The 16,890-nt window shown below is 29.1% G+C and overlaps 2 protein-coding genes across 6 annotated transcripts in view; one reads left to right on the top strand and one right to left on the bottom strand.

Annotated features, from left to right (window-relative positions):
- sli (slit guidance ligand) overlaps positions 1-4,701 on the top strand; it is a 240,846-nt gene extending 236,145 nt beyond the window's left edge. For all 3 annotated transcript variants that reach the window (XM_089173985.1, XM_089173980.1, XM_089173976.1), the window contains exon 29: positions 96-4,701. In XM_089173985.1, coding sequence (XP_089030111.1) covers positions 96-182 — 87 coding nt within the window. In that variant the 3' untranslated portion in view covers positions 183-4,701. The remainder of the gene's footprint in view (positions 1-95) is intronic.
- The window catches only part of LOC107065186 (putative G protein-coupled receptor No18), an 81,662-nt gene continuing 68,968 nt past the window's right edge, over positions 4,197-16,890 (bottom strand). For all 3 annotated transcript variants that reach the window (XM_089174065.1, XM_089174062.1, XM_089174069.1), the window contains 6 exons: positions 16,258-16,486; positions 14,502-14,639; positions 11,810-11,922; positions 10,642-10,984; positions 8,953-9,256; positions 4,197-7,563 (listed from right to left, as the gene is read on the bottom strand). In XM_089174065.1, coding sequence (XP_089030191.1) covers positions 7,388-7,563; positions 8,953-9,256; positions 10,642-10,984; positions 11,810-11,922; positions 14,502-14,639; positions 16,258-16,422 — 1,239 coding nt within the window. In that variant the 5' untranslated portion in view covers positions 16,423-16,486 and the 3' untranslated portion in view covers positions 4,197-7,387. The remainder of the gene's footprint in view (positions 7,564-8,952; positions 9,257-10,641; positions 10,985-11,809; positions 11,923-14,501; positions 14,640-16,257; positions 16,487-16,890) is intronic.

Below are 16,890 nucleotides of genomic sequence, written 5' to 3'. Positions count from 1 at the left end.
GATTTATGTGAACGTTGCTAACTTTTGTCATATTTCGAACATCATTTACCCATATTTCTCCAAATATGAAATATTGTCAAATTGTCAAATTTTAGGTTCGGCTTATCTGTACGGATGGCATGCGATACACAAAGGACATTGACCTCGTTCGTAAGTGCACCTGCACTAGAAAGTGCTACTAGCAAGTAGTAATATCCACATCTCGTCGAGCAATCAACAAACTATATTTCAACAAACATCATCGTAGCAGTATAACGAGACTCAACGAGATCATTGACAAGGAAACCCCGCGATCCAAAATGTCGCGTTATCGATCTTTTAAATATCCCCGAACTTTCGAAGATGCGCCGAAGAAGGAAAGAAGAAAAAAGGGATGATTATAGATTAGGTGATGAATTAATAAAATAACTGCGACTCTATCTTCGACGCACCTTTAAAATAAATACGCAGGAGATTTTTGAAAGTGAGAGTGACATAGAACAGTGCGGATCAAAACTAAGATGGACACACACAGCCGGCTCAGTGTGATATGTATTATTAATTATTAATTACTATTATTATTATTATTATTATAATTATTAATAATAATAATATTATTAATATTATTACTATTATTATTATTATTACTATTATTATTATTATTATTGATGATAAAGAGAAGAAGCAAAAGTATATTGTACGTAATATTAAGTATAATGGACTATCGATATTAAAAAGGAAAAATTTAAAAAAAAAAAAAATAATAATAATAAGCCACGCGCATACATATTGCAGTTTAACGCATATTAGGTATTACACGTATTATTATAGGATTGTAAGGATTCATAACTGTGGAACGAGGGATGGAAGGGTAGGTTGGAGAAAAAAATTAATAATGGGAAGGATAATAAAAGAGGAAGATGGGGAAAAAGGATGCAAGCGTACACGCATCATTTTCATCCCTAATACGATACGATTTGTGAATACGAAAACGCGCGTGCTTGTGACGAATAAAATGCAAACAATCACTTATACACATACATACATACACAAACACACACGCAGATAAAACATACTTGCAGTCGCGAATATTTAACCGAGCACGTAATGTGGCCACACTATTTAAATAAATAAAAAAATCATGGTTCGTAAGACTCGTGAGTATTTACGAATTACAAAAGAAAAGTTATTTACGCATGATAAATAATAGTTTTCAACGTGTCCCGTCTTTTACTCAACTAACGTTACAATCCTACACGTCGGGTATATATATATATATATACCCAGAAATAATTTACTTCTGGTTCGAATATGCAATAAAATAAAAAAAAGAAGAAAAAAAGAAAGGACTGCAACATTTTTTTTATCGTAATGCATTTATAACGAATACGCGTATAGTTGAAAAAAGCGTTTGTTCCTCGGGAGACTAATTTTTTATTTTAATTTCTTTGTTCTTCGTGTTTATCGCTCAATATTTATTTATTCGTCGAAGATTGCTCGTTTAACGAGTCAAATATGATATTTTATTACGCGAATATGTTATTTTATTTTATTTTTTTTTTCGTTCCTTAGTTTACTTTACATATTATATTTCTTTAAACGTCATAAACGTTAAAGAATTAGCACTCATATATATTATATTATATATTGTAGCGTTATTTTAAACTTTTTATCGATAGTTTTGAAATTAAGCTTTTCATACGCGATAAAGTTTAAAAATAATATATATACATATATATAGTTTCTTATTTTATATTCTCTTTTTTCTTCTACATTTTCGTTTCTATCCATTTCACGGAAGGTGTAGACTTTGTTAATTTGGAATCGGCCTACTTACGATTAGAAAAACGATTACATTCTACGGGAGCAGCTTTTTAAAGTGTACATAAATTAAAAAATTATCATCATTTTAATCAAGAATAGATTGTATGGTCTCCATGGAAATAGAACATTGAAAAAGGAAAAAATTAGTTTTCTTAGTTGATGATTTAGATGACTTATTATCGCATTAAATACGGCCTAATTATTCTCGCGAGAATAACAGGAAATATCATTCGAAACTACTTAATTTGTTAAAAATAATAGGTAGAAATTATTTCACGGATGATACCATTTAATAATATATTATATGTTAACAAATGCACCTATCTGGCAAAAAATCATCCACTGCCATTCGACAAATGAAAAACAAAGAAAATGCGTTTACAATTAAGGTGTAATTCGTGAAATAATCGAGATACATGAAAACTAAGAAACCTAATCGTTAAGATATATTTTGAAACGAACTATCGGAGACCATTAACTTTTAAAGCTTGGTATAAATATTATATATAAATAAATTTTTCCTATTATTATAAAAAATTAGATATTTAAATCTAACAGCACATTTCGTTTGACCAAAATAAAATTCCTTTGAATTTAATTGAAATTAAAATAAATTAGCTTAAAAACGAATCGTTCGATTAGTTGCAAGTATAATAATTTTGAATGAATTTTATTTTGTTAAATGTTAACGAACAATGAGAATTCAAATTTGAGAATATGTAACTTTGAAGAAGAAGAAAACAGAAAAAAAAAAAATAAAAAAATAAAAATCGATGACTCCAAAATAACTTCCAAACGTGTGGAGTCTTCATATCCGACACGCGAAGAAAACTTAATAATCTTCGTGCAATTATTTTTGTATAAGAAAATAATTTATATGGAGGATTGTGTGTATCATATTTGTTCGTACGAGAAATATCATTCGAAACTACTTAATTCGCTAAAAAAAATAATAAGTAGAGATTATTTCGCGTATGATACCATTTAATAATATATGTTAACAAGTGCACCTATCTGGCAAGAAATCATCCACTGCCACTTGACAAATAAAAAAAATAAAATAAAATAAAGCGTTTACAATTAACTATCTCGATTGTAATAAAATTCACAATCGATTTAATTACATTATTAAGCAATAAACTATTAACTTATGCGCGTGGGTTTTTTTTTCTTTTCATCAAATCAATTCATTGATTCCTGATTAATGGCTATGTGTATTTAATATTTGTCTTTGTTCGATTAATCTAAAAGAAAAAAGACAAGAATATAATATAAAATAAAATAAAATAAAATAAAATATAAAATAAAATTAATTGCAATAAAATAAAGAAAACACACGCGCGCAAGCACGCCTAAAAATTTCGTAAACAAAGTGGATCGTGAAAAAAAAAAAAAAATAAATAAAAAGCGTATCATCGATTCTTCTCACTGCTCTCTCCGTAATTCATAGCCCAATTTAAGAATAGGTGTAACCTAAAGGCATGCATAAAAAAAAGTCATATTATAACATTGGTACGACTTTGTATGTAATTAATAAGCCCGTATTAAAAAAAAAAAAAAAAAAACTCGCTTATATATCATTTCGTTTATAACTCACGTCCGAAGATGACCATTTTGAAAAAAAAAAATATAAATTCTTTCCGAAATTTGATCGGCCAGTCGATTTTTCTTGCATATACATATAGGTGCGATTAAGTGCGAATTAAAGTGAATCAACGTGATCGATTTTGAAAGTAAAGGAAAGAAAAGTGAATAAATAACATACGTAAGCAACAACAACAATAACAAAAAATCAGTTTAGTGATCATCGATTGAACAATTTTTGAATTTGATCCGATCAAGCAGAAAAAAAAATATATATATATATAAAAGTAGATGAGCGTACGGAATAATAGAAAAGTTCGATATCAACGAGAAGAAGACATTTATAATGAAGAAAGTGGTACGCTAAAGAAATAGAATAGAGAAAATGAGGAAAGTTTAAAAAAAAAAAAAAAAAAAAAAAAAAACAAGAAGACAACGCGTATAAAAGGATGAAGCTAGAGAAAGAAAGAAAACTAGAAAAAAGTTGGTGACGTTTTATCGCTAGATGTACGTCTGTATCGGACAATAATAACCGGCAAAAAAAAAGGGATGAGTTAATTAGCGACGAAAAGAGTGTTGGCTCAGAACATGACCCATAAAAAAAAAAAAAAAGAAAAAAAAAACCTAAAAATATTTCTCAGTGATTATTCTAAACGTTAAATAACTATTATCATTCTCTCTTTTATAATTAGCTCCTTTTTAAATTGAGTCGATTTTTTATTTTATTTTTTACTCTGAAAATATTTCTCGCATGATATTTTTCTCAACATAAGTTGAAATTGTTGTTTTAATTATTTTTCTTTTCATTGTTCTATTTTTTTTGTTTTTGTTTTTTTTTTTTTCATTACGACAGTCACAAAACTTACGTCACAAGACCGACACTCTTTTCCCGATATTATAAACGAAATTATTGCGTATTTCAGAATGCTCTGAATTCTATGTTGGCAAAAAAAGAAAGAAAGGAAGAGAGAGAGAGAGAGAGAGAGAAAAGAGAGAAAGTTTAAAAGAGATAAAACGGAGAGAAAGGGGAATGCGTGTGTAAGATTATATAAATTCGTGAGAGCATGAGAGACATAATCGAAAGGGAAGAATGATTCCGAAAGGACGCGAATGAGATTTGTATAAATGTGTCTATCGCGAAGCACGTTTTACCAAATAAAATTGGAATACTGCATGCCTAGAAATATTATAGCTCTATACATGTAGGTATTAAATTAGGTATTAGCGTGAAAGCAAAATGTCTATGTTTATATAATGTAACAAATCTTCGAAATATGAATGCAATTAAATAAATGTATGTAAAGTTTACAATGATCATTTAGTACCACTCTAATATAATCCCTTATTGTTTTATCACATATTCAATGTTTATAATTTCATTAAAGTATGAATCCCCTGAAAGTATGCAACTGTTGGTACGTCGATAATTTCAATGCAGAATATTATCTATTGATAAGAACATTTCTACTGATACGTTCCACGTAATCCTTTAAAACTACAGTAAAATCTACATTACCGACTGTTGTCACAGTCTTATCACTAGTTAACAATTTAAATTTTCGTTTTAAATTATCATTCGTAGAAACCTTTTTATTAATTAAATCTCTAGTGTTTTATTGATATTTGTTTTTCATTAAAGTAATTTCTTACTAATAAATTATTTACTAAAAATTATAACGAACAAGGTACACAGGAAAATAAAACAAACGTTGTACATCGTTAGAAATAAATATTCGATAAGAACTTTGTCTGTGTGTGTACTGTAATATTTTATTCGATAAATTCTGACAATGCGTTTGTGTGTTTTTTTTTGCACATTCGCTGTGTATACAAATATATTTTTTAATGACAATTCATCGTAATCGATAAAGTGTCGGAGATCAGATCGTCAGCATCGTCATTTCATGGTCAAGTTTTTTTTTAAAAGGATCTTTTAGATGATATCGATGACGTTGTTGTTGTTCGTTTCTAACAAATATTCAGCGCGATAAGTTAAGTATGTGTATATATAGAAAAAGATTTATTTATCTCGTCGAATATTACAAACTATTCGTATGCATTAGAAAATTTGATCATCACGTCGTTTGAAAGGAATTACAAGATTGATCTACATGTATAATAATTCAACGATATATATATATATATATATATAACAACGTTTCTTTTTTATTTTATTTTATTTTTTTTTAATTAAACTTTTTCCCATTGCACACATTTCACTGAATACTTTGCAGGTTGTATAACTTTACACGCGTTTAATTTTAAGTAGTAGACATCGCGTTCTTTGATAGAATGTTAATTAACGTTTGGAAAAAGCAAAAGACAATATTATGTCTTATTTATTTTTCAAAAAAGAAAACAAGAGAAAAAGAGAGATAGAGAGAGAGAGAGAGAGAGAGAGATGAGTAGTAGAATTATTTCTTACAATTTATACCTTTCGAATGTTTCAACGAAGAAACTTATTGTTAAAAAAAAAAAAGATACTTTTAATTTATTTAGAAGAATAAATTAATTTAATAAGAAATGAAAACTTATTTGAGAGACCATTCGTATTTTTTATGTACATATGTATGTATGAATTTTAAATGTATTCTTCCTTCAATGTTGATTTTAAACAAAATCTCTCAACGCTATTCACGTATGTTACAAACTAGCACGTAACAATTCTACTATCGTAAGCTCAATAGAAATCTTACAATTTTATTATTATCCAAAGGTAAAATTTTTGAATGAACTTATCAAAATTTTATGTTTACAAGAGTGAAAAAAGAGAGAAAGAGAAATAAAGAGAAAGTTTTTTGTACAACAAAAAATCATATTGGTATTAAGTCTTTTTCATCAAAAATATATCTTCCTGTTTCTTATCTCTGTTTCTCGATAAAAGGAGACAAGAAAAAAAAAAAACCGACAAAAAGCATCTCTTGATATATCGTCGAAAGCTTTGACGTTACTTTCGAAGGGAATTCGATTTTCCTAGGTCGACGAGATAGAAACTACTAGCCTCTCGAGTCTTCTCTATCTCTTTATATATCTCTCTCTATCTATCATTTTCTCTTGCATTCTCTTCCTCTCTCTCTCTCCTCTAACTATGAGCGTCTAATTTGGAAGTTTTCACTGGAGGACCTAACGCAGCTCTAATTCAGAAACAACCGAGGGTCAAATCGATACTAACGCAGAGTTAAACCGTAACTAATCCAAGCTCTAATCCACTGCTAAATTAGACAAGTAAGAGGAGAGAGAGAGAGAGAGAGAGAGAGAGAGAGAGATAGATAGAGAGAGCAATACAGAGAAGTGGCCTTGGTTCAAACTTAGAGCTCGACAGACCGATCAGTTGAAACGATCTTTGAAGAAGGTAAATAGAACTTTTCTCATTCTGAAATGTACCGAACTTTACATTACAGTAAATCTATATATATATATATATATGTAACATAAATATCAATATATAATTTATATAGTAACTTACTTTAGTATATGTTTAGAATTTAATCTACGAGTATCGAATGTTATGCTAAGAGTGTAGCATTTGTTAGGAAATATAAAAAAAGAAAATTGATTGTGATCCTCGTGAAAAGATTCGTTAAAGAACGGAAGATCTTCAATCTCTCCCTCTCTCTCTCTCTCTCTCTCTCTTTTTCTCTTTTTCTTTTTTTCTATTCATCTATCTTCATCCATTTTTCGTTAACTCTATTTCTCGTTATCAGAATACCCAAACGATGTGAGGAGACTATCCTCGATACAGGAAACATCGTTAGACGATTTCTTCTTCAGCAACATCTCACGAAACGAAACGAAATGTTTCTTTTCCTTTTTTCATTTCATTTTCTTATCCTACGTACTTTTTCTTTCATAGATACGTGGAGTATAGGGTTGACGGGGATAAGAAGGAGGGGAAAATATCGATCATGCACAATTGAAAATCGTATTTCCCCTTTACTACGTCCTTCGCGATCTATTTTCAATCATTTCAATGATCAATCGATCGATCTGCGATTCTTCTTCACGTTCTTGATGCGTTCTTCCTCCACGTCGCAGGTGTTGGTAATTTCCGTTCGGTGTGATTCAAGGTCGTTTGACTTTTGAAACACTTCCGACACGTTAACCTCCAGAACGCTTCCCTGAAGTCGGCCGAATAAAACGCGTAGATAAATGGATTTATCGCTGAATTGATCCAACCTAAATTTCAGAAAAAACAATAACAAAATAACAACAAAAACTAAACGTTTATTCGTAAATGTACATTGAAATAGTTGCGATTTTAATCTGGCGAGAAGAAGGCAGAAGTATCGTTAAAAGACCACAATATATGAATCAATGAATCGATCGTTTACGAAATATCGATTTTCCAGTGGTTAAAGTTCACCAATAAAATCGTTTCCTGAACCAAGCATGTGCTACGTGAACAAAAGTTTTATCGTATTTCAAATGGAAATACTTCCTTCTTCTTACGAATGTTACCACCAAATACTCCTTACAATTTTTTTGTCCATATACATATATACATATATATATATATATATATATATATATATATATATATATATATATATATATATATATAGAATCCTCAGTATGCATTGTATATACCCATATGAATGTATGCTTTGTATATATGTATATAAAAGTTCCAACTTTCTTTCTTCCTATTTCTTATTTCCTATTTATTTCTTTCCCTTTTTCATTTTCTGTATATATATGTTATATCTATTTAGAATCTTGGACTGAAATAGTTTCCGTAAATATTTTATTAAAAAAGTTAAATTATGGCATATCTGGTAAAATATAAGATATAAATTATACGTAAAATATATATATATATATACATTTTATATTCTCTTTCTTGTCTTACTATTTTTTTTTTTCTATTTTTGACGTGATTACAGTACGTAAAGTTCACTTTCTCGCGTTTCTTCGAACAATCTTCATAGATTATCAAAGAAAAACGTAGAATTTTTCTAAGGAAAAGTAGAAATCTAACGTAGTCGTAGAATGATACGATATACACGTTTCGTACCGGAAATCTCAGAAGAATTTTTATAGGTTTCTCTAACACCTAGGTAGTTCGTGCAAAAGATTTTGATCAAAATTGCATTTCTCGATGAGTAAGTGGAACTAGGATAAATACACGAATTCTAGATATGTATTTCATATAGGTATACGTATATGGAAAAACGCGATGAGATATGTGATTCAAGACACACATATGTATAAATATTTACTTATATAAACCTAAAATATATCCTTTAAATGTAAGTTTGTTTTATCCGTCTATTTATCTATAAAAAAAAAAAATAAATAAATAAAGAAGAACATTGACAGTTCATACGTTTTTATGAATTCTCCAAAAAATATCAAAGATATAACATAAACGTTTGAGATAAATGAAAACACCATGAAAGAGAGATAATTTACGGAAATACTTTTACAAAATGATGTCTTGATTATATGTACTTAGGATTTTATCAGAAAGAGAAATATAGGAAAAGAGAAAGAGAGAGAGAGAGAGAAAGAAATATAATAAGCGAGAATAGAGAATGAAACAATAACTTGTATAATTGTCGGTACCTAGCCACGTTAATGCCTGCATCAGGATGTCCGGTAGTTTCATTGGGACGAACGGAGTGGCAAGATAGAGAATGAAGAATGGTAACCAGCAAGCTATGAAACCACCCACTACTACAGCCAATGTGCCAGCGGTTTTAGTTTCTCTTGCTACCCTGTTGATGCAGCTTTGTTGATGACCTCGAACTATACCTACTTTCTTGCAACTGCTGCTCGTAACGTCACCCTCGGTTGATGTTCTTTCGCAAGGATCACCATCAACCGTACATTCCGAACGTCGAATCTTCATACTTTTTGTACGTTCGAGCTAGATCAAAATAAACGTATAATCTATGTTTAGAAAAATGTTACTATCATCTATGTTAATCTTAGTTAATATTCGTTAAACAAATTTTAACCCTTTTCGGACGCGTGTACACTCTTAGCCACCACACGAGAAACTGTGATAATTTTATATAAATAATTTATATGTATTTTACATATTAATGTAAACAATTATGTATTTTAAATAATAATATTTATTATATATATTATATATATATAAATTAATTCCGACCACTATGACACCCATGTCCAAATTGAATACGTCCGAAAAGGATTAAATAGGAAAAGTTAAGGTTTGAGAATCAAATACGGTTTATGTTAATACTTTCATAAACTAGTATTGATGGTTTTTATAATGTTATGGATAATAAATTCGAAAATTCAATTTAAGTTACATAAGTCATTTTAGGATGAAAGTATAGTTAATGTTTTTTGACTGAATAAAAACAATATGTATATTAAGAATGTCAAAATTCACATAATTGGTTGATGTATATCTGAAATATTAGTATATAAGAATAAATCCAAATATTTGGATTTTTTATTAAAGTATTTGTGTTATATGTTGATAAACGACCATATGAATCTTGACATTCTCTAATTCCTATCTTTCACGATACCATAAACATCAATTTTATAATAGTTAGTTTTTCTTTTTCTTTTTTTATATCAATTGTTAAAAATTACTTTTCCGATAGATAATATCTGTAAATTTCATTTTAAAAATGGTTTTCTTTAGTACAAGAAAATTGCTAGCAAAACGAAAATTATGAGAGAAAAGCAAAAATAAAAATTACGAATCATCATCAATTGAATGTATCGCGTGATCTACTACAAATCGAATTATCGATTAAATATCGTGTAACGTGCAAAAGAATCGTGTTAGCAGACTTAACAGATAATATTAAAGACGAAGAATAAGAACAGAAGAACGTACTACGTCAAATTGTGTGTGGGGGGGGGGGGTTAACAATCATTAAATGTTTTCCAGGCCGTTGCAATTGATTTCTAACATTTTAGAAATTAATTGTATAAATTTACGAAAGAAAAGGAACAAATTAAAAAAGTATAATTACTACAACGATTTAATAATAATAATAATAATAATAATATTACCGAAACGATTTGTTTAAATATATATATAATATATTATATTAATATAATAATAATAATATTATTGAAACGATTTTGTTTGAATTAATAGTATTGGGATTGCAATTAAGTAATTGCTAATTTGTAAAAAACCGCGTATCGACAAAATTCGCAATTATTTATTTGCCAGTTGCCAGCGCATATTTCTCGAGATATGAGAAGAAATTTCGAAAAAATCATAACATAAAATATAATAAAAAATGAGAATATTATTACCGTTGCATGTCGAGTTCGTCGATTAGTAGTTTTATCAGCCTCATTTGTCTCCAAATTTCTATGTCGACTAGCTATAACGCAGGAAATCCTTCCGTAAACGTAAAGCATAACTAACATAGGTAAGAAGAAAGACCCACAGGCGGAGAATATAACGTAGGAAGAAGAGTCCATGTTGTAGGTACACTTTTTGCTATCACGATCAGTTGCTCGTGGAAAACAGCCAAGAAGAGGAGGGCTCGTAATCGCACCTGCTAGTATCCAGACAGCTACGATCATTAAACCAGCTAATCTCTTACTTCTTCGTCTTCGGCTGTAGACTAATGGTTGGGTCACAGCTAGGTACCTTCAAAATGACACACTTGTAAAATGGTAATGAGATCTTATGACTATATATAAATAAAAGCTTTCCCAAAAATTACTTTACTTAATTGAAAGATTATGCATTTTATTTAATTAAGTAATTGAACAATACTGTAACTAAAAACTCATGTATCATTACTAAATAATATATTGTGATTTTGATAAAATTACAGTTGGAATTTGGCCAACATCAATAAATAAATAAATTTCTAAAAGAATTTACAATGAAAAATGATAGTAATTTGTAAAAGTAGTTAAAGTGTAATAAATAGATATCCGCAAAAGAGAGCAAATTGTTAAATTATTATTAAATTTAAGGGAATATCGGGTAATAAAGTATTCACATAGGTTCGATAAAATATATATGATGTATACGCATACATAGATATATACACATACGAGTGTAACAAAGTGAAAACGACCATTCGATTTTTACGGAAACGCGTGTGAAACGCGACTTTAAATTCGAACTTTGAAAAAGCAATCGAGCATGATAGTAGTATTCGTAGCTTTCATCCCTTTAATGAAAAACTTTTAAGTTTTCTACGGTTTTGTTGGTATCTTTCAATGCTGGAAAATGAGAGAAAAGCCGTGAAAGTGGCACGTGTGTAAGTAAGCCACAGGACGAAAGATCATAGATACTTTTATCGTTGATAGTGTGAGTAGTAGAAGGGAAGATGAGAAAATAGAAAGAAGAAAAAAAGAAATCTAGCGTACGTTGCATGTGGACTATCCGTAGAAACGAACTTTTAGATAATCTCGTTAAACTTACGTGACAAGATTAGTTAGTACGTGTATGGGATCTTACCTGTCTATGGATATCGCACACAACGATAGGATACTGGCTGAACAGAGAAGAATATCCAAGGACAGCCAAGAATCGCACAGGATTTCACCCAGTTCCCAACTTGCACCGTTCAACTTGTCCATACGACATAATAGTAATGTGAAAAGATAGAATACACCGCAAAAGATAGATAGAGAGAGATAGAGAGAGAGAGAGAGAGAGAGAGAGAAAGATGATATTGTCAAGATGAATTTCAGTTTCTCGTTCGATAGCTGCTGGATTGAACATTTTGTAAGAATACTTTGATTGTCAATCGAGAAAAAAAAAAGAATAATACACGACATCGATAGAATTCAATTTTTAGAAAATTGTCTTGCTTGCTTTTGATAAAGATCGATACATTTCTTCATGATTCGATATTTATTGTATACTTTCTTTCATTATTACAACAGTTTAATGAAATATTTCGACTAAAGATTGAATGACAGGTGTCTTTTTATTTTATATATTTTTTTTTCTTTTTTAATCCAATAAAAATATGTATATCCCTTTTTATTGAGGTCATCGATATTACGAGTTAAATTTAAAATCGATTATACGAGATGTATTTTCCTCTTGTTAACTTGTTATTTTTTTTTATTTTTTTTTTGTATTTTTAGTGATAATTTATTGTCAAATTTTATGCGCGATAAAGAATCGGGAAAAATATCGGTTCAATGAAAACCAAATCGTGCATGACAAAAATTAAATAAAACGAATGAAAAGTTTTTATAATTTTTATCACGCGCTAGTGCATCTCGTAATGTTATATGTTATTTACATATTTTTGATATAACTGTATTTCATTTAAAATATTCTTAATGCGTATATTTGTGTTATCGTATTCGAGGCATGAACATATTTAAAAAAAAAAAAAAAAGAAAAAGAATGAGAGAAAAAGAACATTTTATTACGTCTGATAAAACATTTATTAAATATGTTGATAACTATTCCGGAAGATTTGTAAAGTTTCAATATTGTTTTATACATTTATTTTTTCTTGTTTTTGTATTTGTTAATGTAATATCTAAAGTATCTTTGTGACTGGATGATATTCCTGAAGATATCTCGAATTTAAAAAAAAAAAAAAATAAATAAAATACTATTTCAAAGTTATTCACAAGTAAAACTTTCAACGTGATGCGGCTAAGATAGACTTACTTCTTCGAGAAAACTTAGCTTTGATCTTTGTCCGATGCAATACTTTTCTATCAGACCAATTTTGATGATAGAGTTTTCGAAAAAAAAAAAAATAAAATAAAATAAAATGAAAGAGATATTTGAGAATACACTGGTAGAATAAATATCGAATATTTTTAAAAGGAATTTTTTTTTTTTTTAACAAATCTTTCCAACCAAAAAATGATAAACATATGTTTTTTTTTTCTTTTCTCGATTATTATTATTATTATTATAAGTTTAATTTAACAGATGAAAAAATTATTTAATAATCTAAGCCGATCCAATGTTTACTTTTTATTAAAAGAATCTTCGAAAGAAAATATTAGAAAAGATTGGATGGATTGGAAGTCCGAAAATCCCTAGAGTTTTCTCTTGTGCATACGAAGAACGTCCTAATTACCTAAACTAATTGTCGACTATCAAGATCATCTCGATTGGATCTCGTTGATGAGCTCCATTATATTCAGCTGGACTTTAATCTAAATGTAAAATCACCATTCGTTACCTACCAGAACGATTCATCGAGAGTTTCAGGAATATTACTTATGATTGGTGTGTTTAATTTGGTAAAAAACATTCGTCCAAGTAAAAATTGAAAAATGCTAAATTGATCGAAGAATCATAAAGAATCCTGCCTCTCTGCCAAATTTATATAAAATAAAAGAAAAGAATTGAAAAATATTCATTTTTCTAGTCTAATAATGAATAAATGTATAACAAAAAAAAACACACACACACACACACAAAATTCTCGATTGGATATTAATATCGTAAATATCGTTGAACCAAATTACAATAGATCGTAGAAAAAATATTTACTCTTTCAATCAAATGACTAGCAACGTTTATTTATACTTGTTGTTATTTCTTTTGTTCTTTTTGTATCTCCGGTTTTCATTTCGCTATGGATATTAAAAAAAAAAAAAAAAAAAAAAGAAGAAAATAAAAATGTAAAAAGAGATCCATATTGTATCGAATAGATTTATTCAGATATGATCGGGGATAAAAACCAGGTCAAATGTGATACTGAATAACATTTATACCTTTAATTCGCGATTAACAATTATTATCGAAAAATAATAAAAATAAAACAGAAAATAATTGAATTTAAGAGAAAAAAATTAAATTTGTTTTTGTTTTTTTTTTTTTTTAGATTAAACGAAATACATAGATTAATTATAAATTCATGGCAAAAAAAAAAGAAGAAACGTGAGAATTAGTGAGGGTGCATATCAATGACGTTTCTGGTAACCGACATAAATTATATGCGATGAGGGCACTTGCCTGCCATTCACTGATTACCAATTAAGCTCAACGCAATGTCGATGAAACAGAAGAGACGTTCTCCCTTCCTCACCCCTTTTCTAAAAACCCCCCTCTAACTCTCTCTCTCTCTCTCTATCTATCTCTCTATCCCCTTCTTCCTCTCTTGAACGCTGCATATGCACTCACGTATAACGGCATATGTTCTTCGGTTCTAACATAGACATACCTGTAGTAATACAGCTGGTGGCATTACGGCCAAACCGACCAATAAATCCGCGGCAGCCAGACTGGATACGAAACAATTAGTAACGGACCTCAATCGTCTCGTTGTAATTACTGCTGCGATAACCAGTGTGTTACCAACCTACAATAGAAATACATATAGAATATCATTTATGTGGAAATAAATTTGGTAAGAGTGTAAAGAGATAAATAAAGAATAATATATAATAAAAAAAAGTGAAGATTATTTAACACTAGAAATACCACACAAGTCATTTTGACTGTTTTGACAACTTTGATATTCTTGATACCAAAGATTTTGATACCAAATATTCTTCATTATTGTACTTATTGTTATTATATAGTTTTTAAGATCTCAGAACATGGAGTTTATTTTGTGAAATAATAATAAGTCAATAAATATAAAAATATTTTACTTTTATGTCTTTTTTAAAGACCAGTCATTTTGACTAGTTTTGGTAGCTATGTCTCAACTGTTGGTAATTCTAATGTTAAACGAATAAAGATTATATTTATATAGTTGTATTAAGATATTGTAGTGAAAGATTAGATGTTGGTATTTCATTCATCGTCTGAAGGATTTTTGGAGCCTGGCAAAAGCTTTCGAATTATTTTGTCATTTTTTAACGCCCAGAAAGAAGAAGAAGAAGAAGAAAAAGAAGAAGAAAAAGAAGAAAAAAGAAAATAAATGTAAAAGAAAATGAAAGAGAAACGTGAAATAAAAAGACTTTAAAGACTTTATTTTTTGTATATTTTTTATCTTTATTTTTATTTTTTAAAAGAGTAAAGAAGAAAATAATTAATGAACGCAAAGAAGCACTCAGAGGATATATCTTTTTTGCTTGAATACTTTTGTGTAATTATTAAAGAAAAAAGGAAGATTATTTTACAAATGAAATGTGTAAGATAGTTGTTGGAAATAAAGGAGTTGTCGTTTATCACGATGCAAACAAATGTTCTCTCGGCCGTTTCTAGCGTTTAAACGTTATCACAACACACGTGAAATAGAGATAGGCATGAACGAATGAAAGCATAAGATTTAAATTAATGATTAACAATAAACAAACTACCAATGTTCTACGGTGCATTCGAAAAGAAGGAAAGATAGTTGTATCACAGTAACAAAGTGTGATGTGCAAATTAGACCTTCAGTATTAACAAAATTAGTTATATTATTTTATGAAATTGGTTGCAGTGAATCAATCATTTTTCTAATTCACGATTACAATAAAAGTATTTTTAAAAAGTAATATATTTTTTATTCTATTTCCTATAATTAACGTAATTGTTAAATGTTCCGAAAGAATAATTTAAAAATATCATTGATATGTATTATATCCACATATTGATAAAGATAAGAGAAAGTGTTTTAAAAAAGGAAAAGAGAAAATAAAATGAAACATTAAAAAAAAAAAAACAACGCGAGACGAAAAAAAAATTATTTTATCGTTTTTAGAAACATTTCCGATAGAATTGATTCAGCTAGAAAAATTATCTTGTACGAAATTATTTATAAAGTCAGCTATTTAAAATTCTTCGATTATTCTTACTCATGGATTTTCGGATAGAACTCCGAGTTGTCGTGGTACGAGGAAAGGAAGAAAATTTTATCGAAATATTGATATTCGTTGAAGACAACTACGTTGAAGATAAGTAGAGGAGGTGTGAATAAGAGAAAGAGAGTAGTAGTAGTAGTAGTAGTAGTAGTATGGTGGCAAATACATTAGAAACTAGCTTACTATAGTGACGACGATCAGCATGCAGAACAGGGCAGCCAATACGAGATCGGTCCAATTGGGCAGATAATATTCCATTTGCGTATCGCGTTCATCCGTCGGCACTGTTCGATTCCATTGATAAACGTCGCCATGGTAATCAGCCGTTTGATTCGCCATGATGCTCATCCACGATCCATTGACAACGATTTCTGTTCAACGGTCCATAACTTTCCGGACATTGTCAGTATTTCTAAAAATAAAAAAATAAAATAAAAATAAAAAAAAAACCATAACAGAAGTAACAATGTCAAATAATTCTATATAACGTGTTAAATGCATTTATAATTACATTATTCTGAAACCTCTACCCCAATCACATCCCACCCTACAATGTCCAATTGTATATCAAATTATTTTTCATTCTCGTTAAATGTTTATTATTATTATTATTTTTGTTTTTATTTTTTTTTTTTTTTGTATTTGTTCTATCTTTCCTTTATATATTTATTTTAAATCTCTGATCCTAATTTTGTTCGTTTTGTACACTCGTTAGAATAACGAGCGAGAAAAAAAAACTACGTTCGAACTAGTCGGCTTCGATATTCGATGTAATATTTGTTTTTCATGGGTATTCAAGACGAGTATATTACATAC

The sequence above is a fragment of the Polistes dominula genome, unplaced genomic scaffold (genome assembly GCF_049000335.1).
Source record: "Polistes dominula isolate Pdom_NZ unplaced genomic scaffold, Pdom_raw_medaka contig_28, whole genome shotgun sequence".
Classification (NCBI taxonomy): Eukaryota; Metazoa; Arthropoda; class Insecta; order Hymenoptera; family Vespidae; genus Polistes; species Polistes dominula.
The sequence above is the reverse complement of the archived record's forward strand: the minus strand, read 5'-3'. Positions and strand labels throughout refer to the sequence as shown.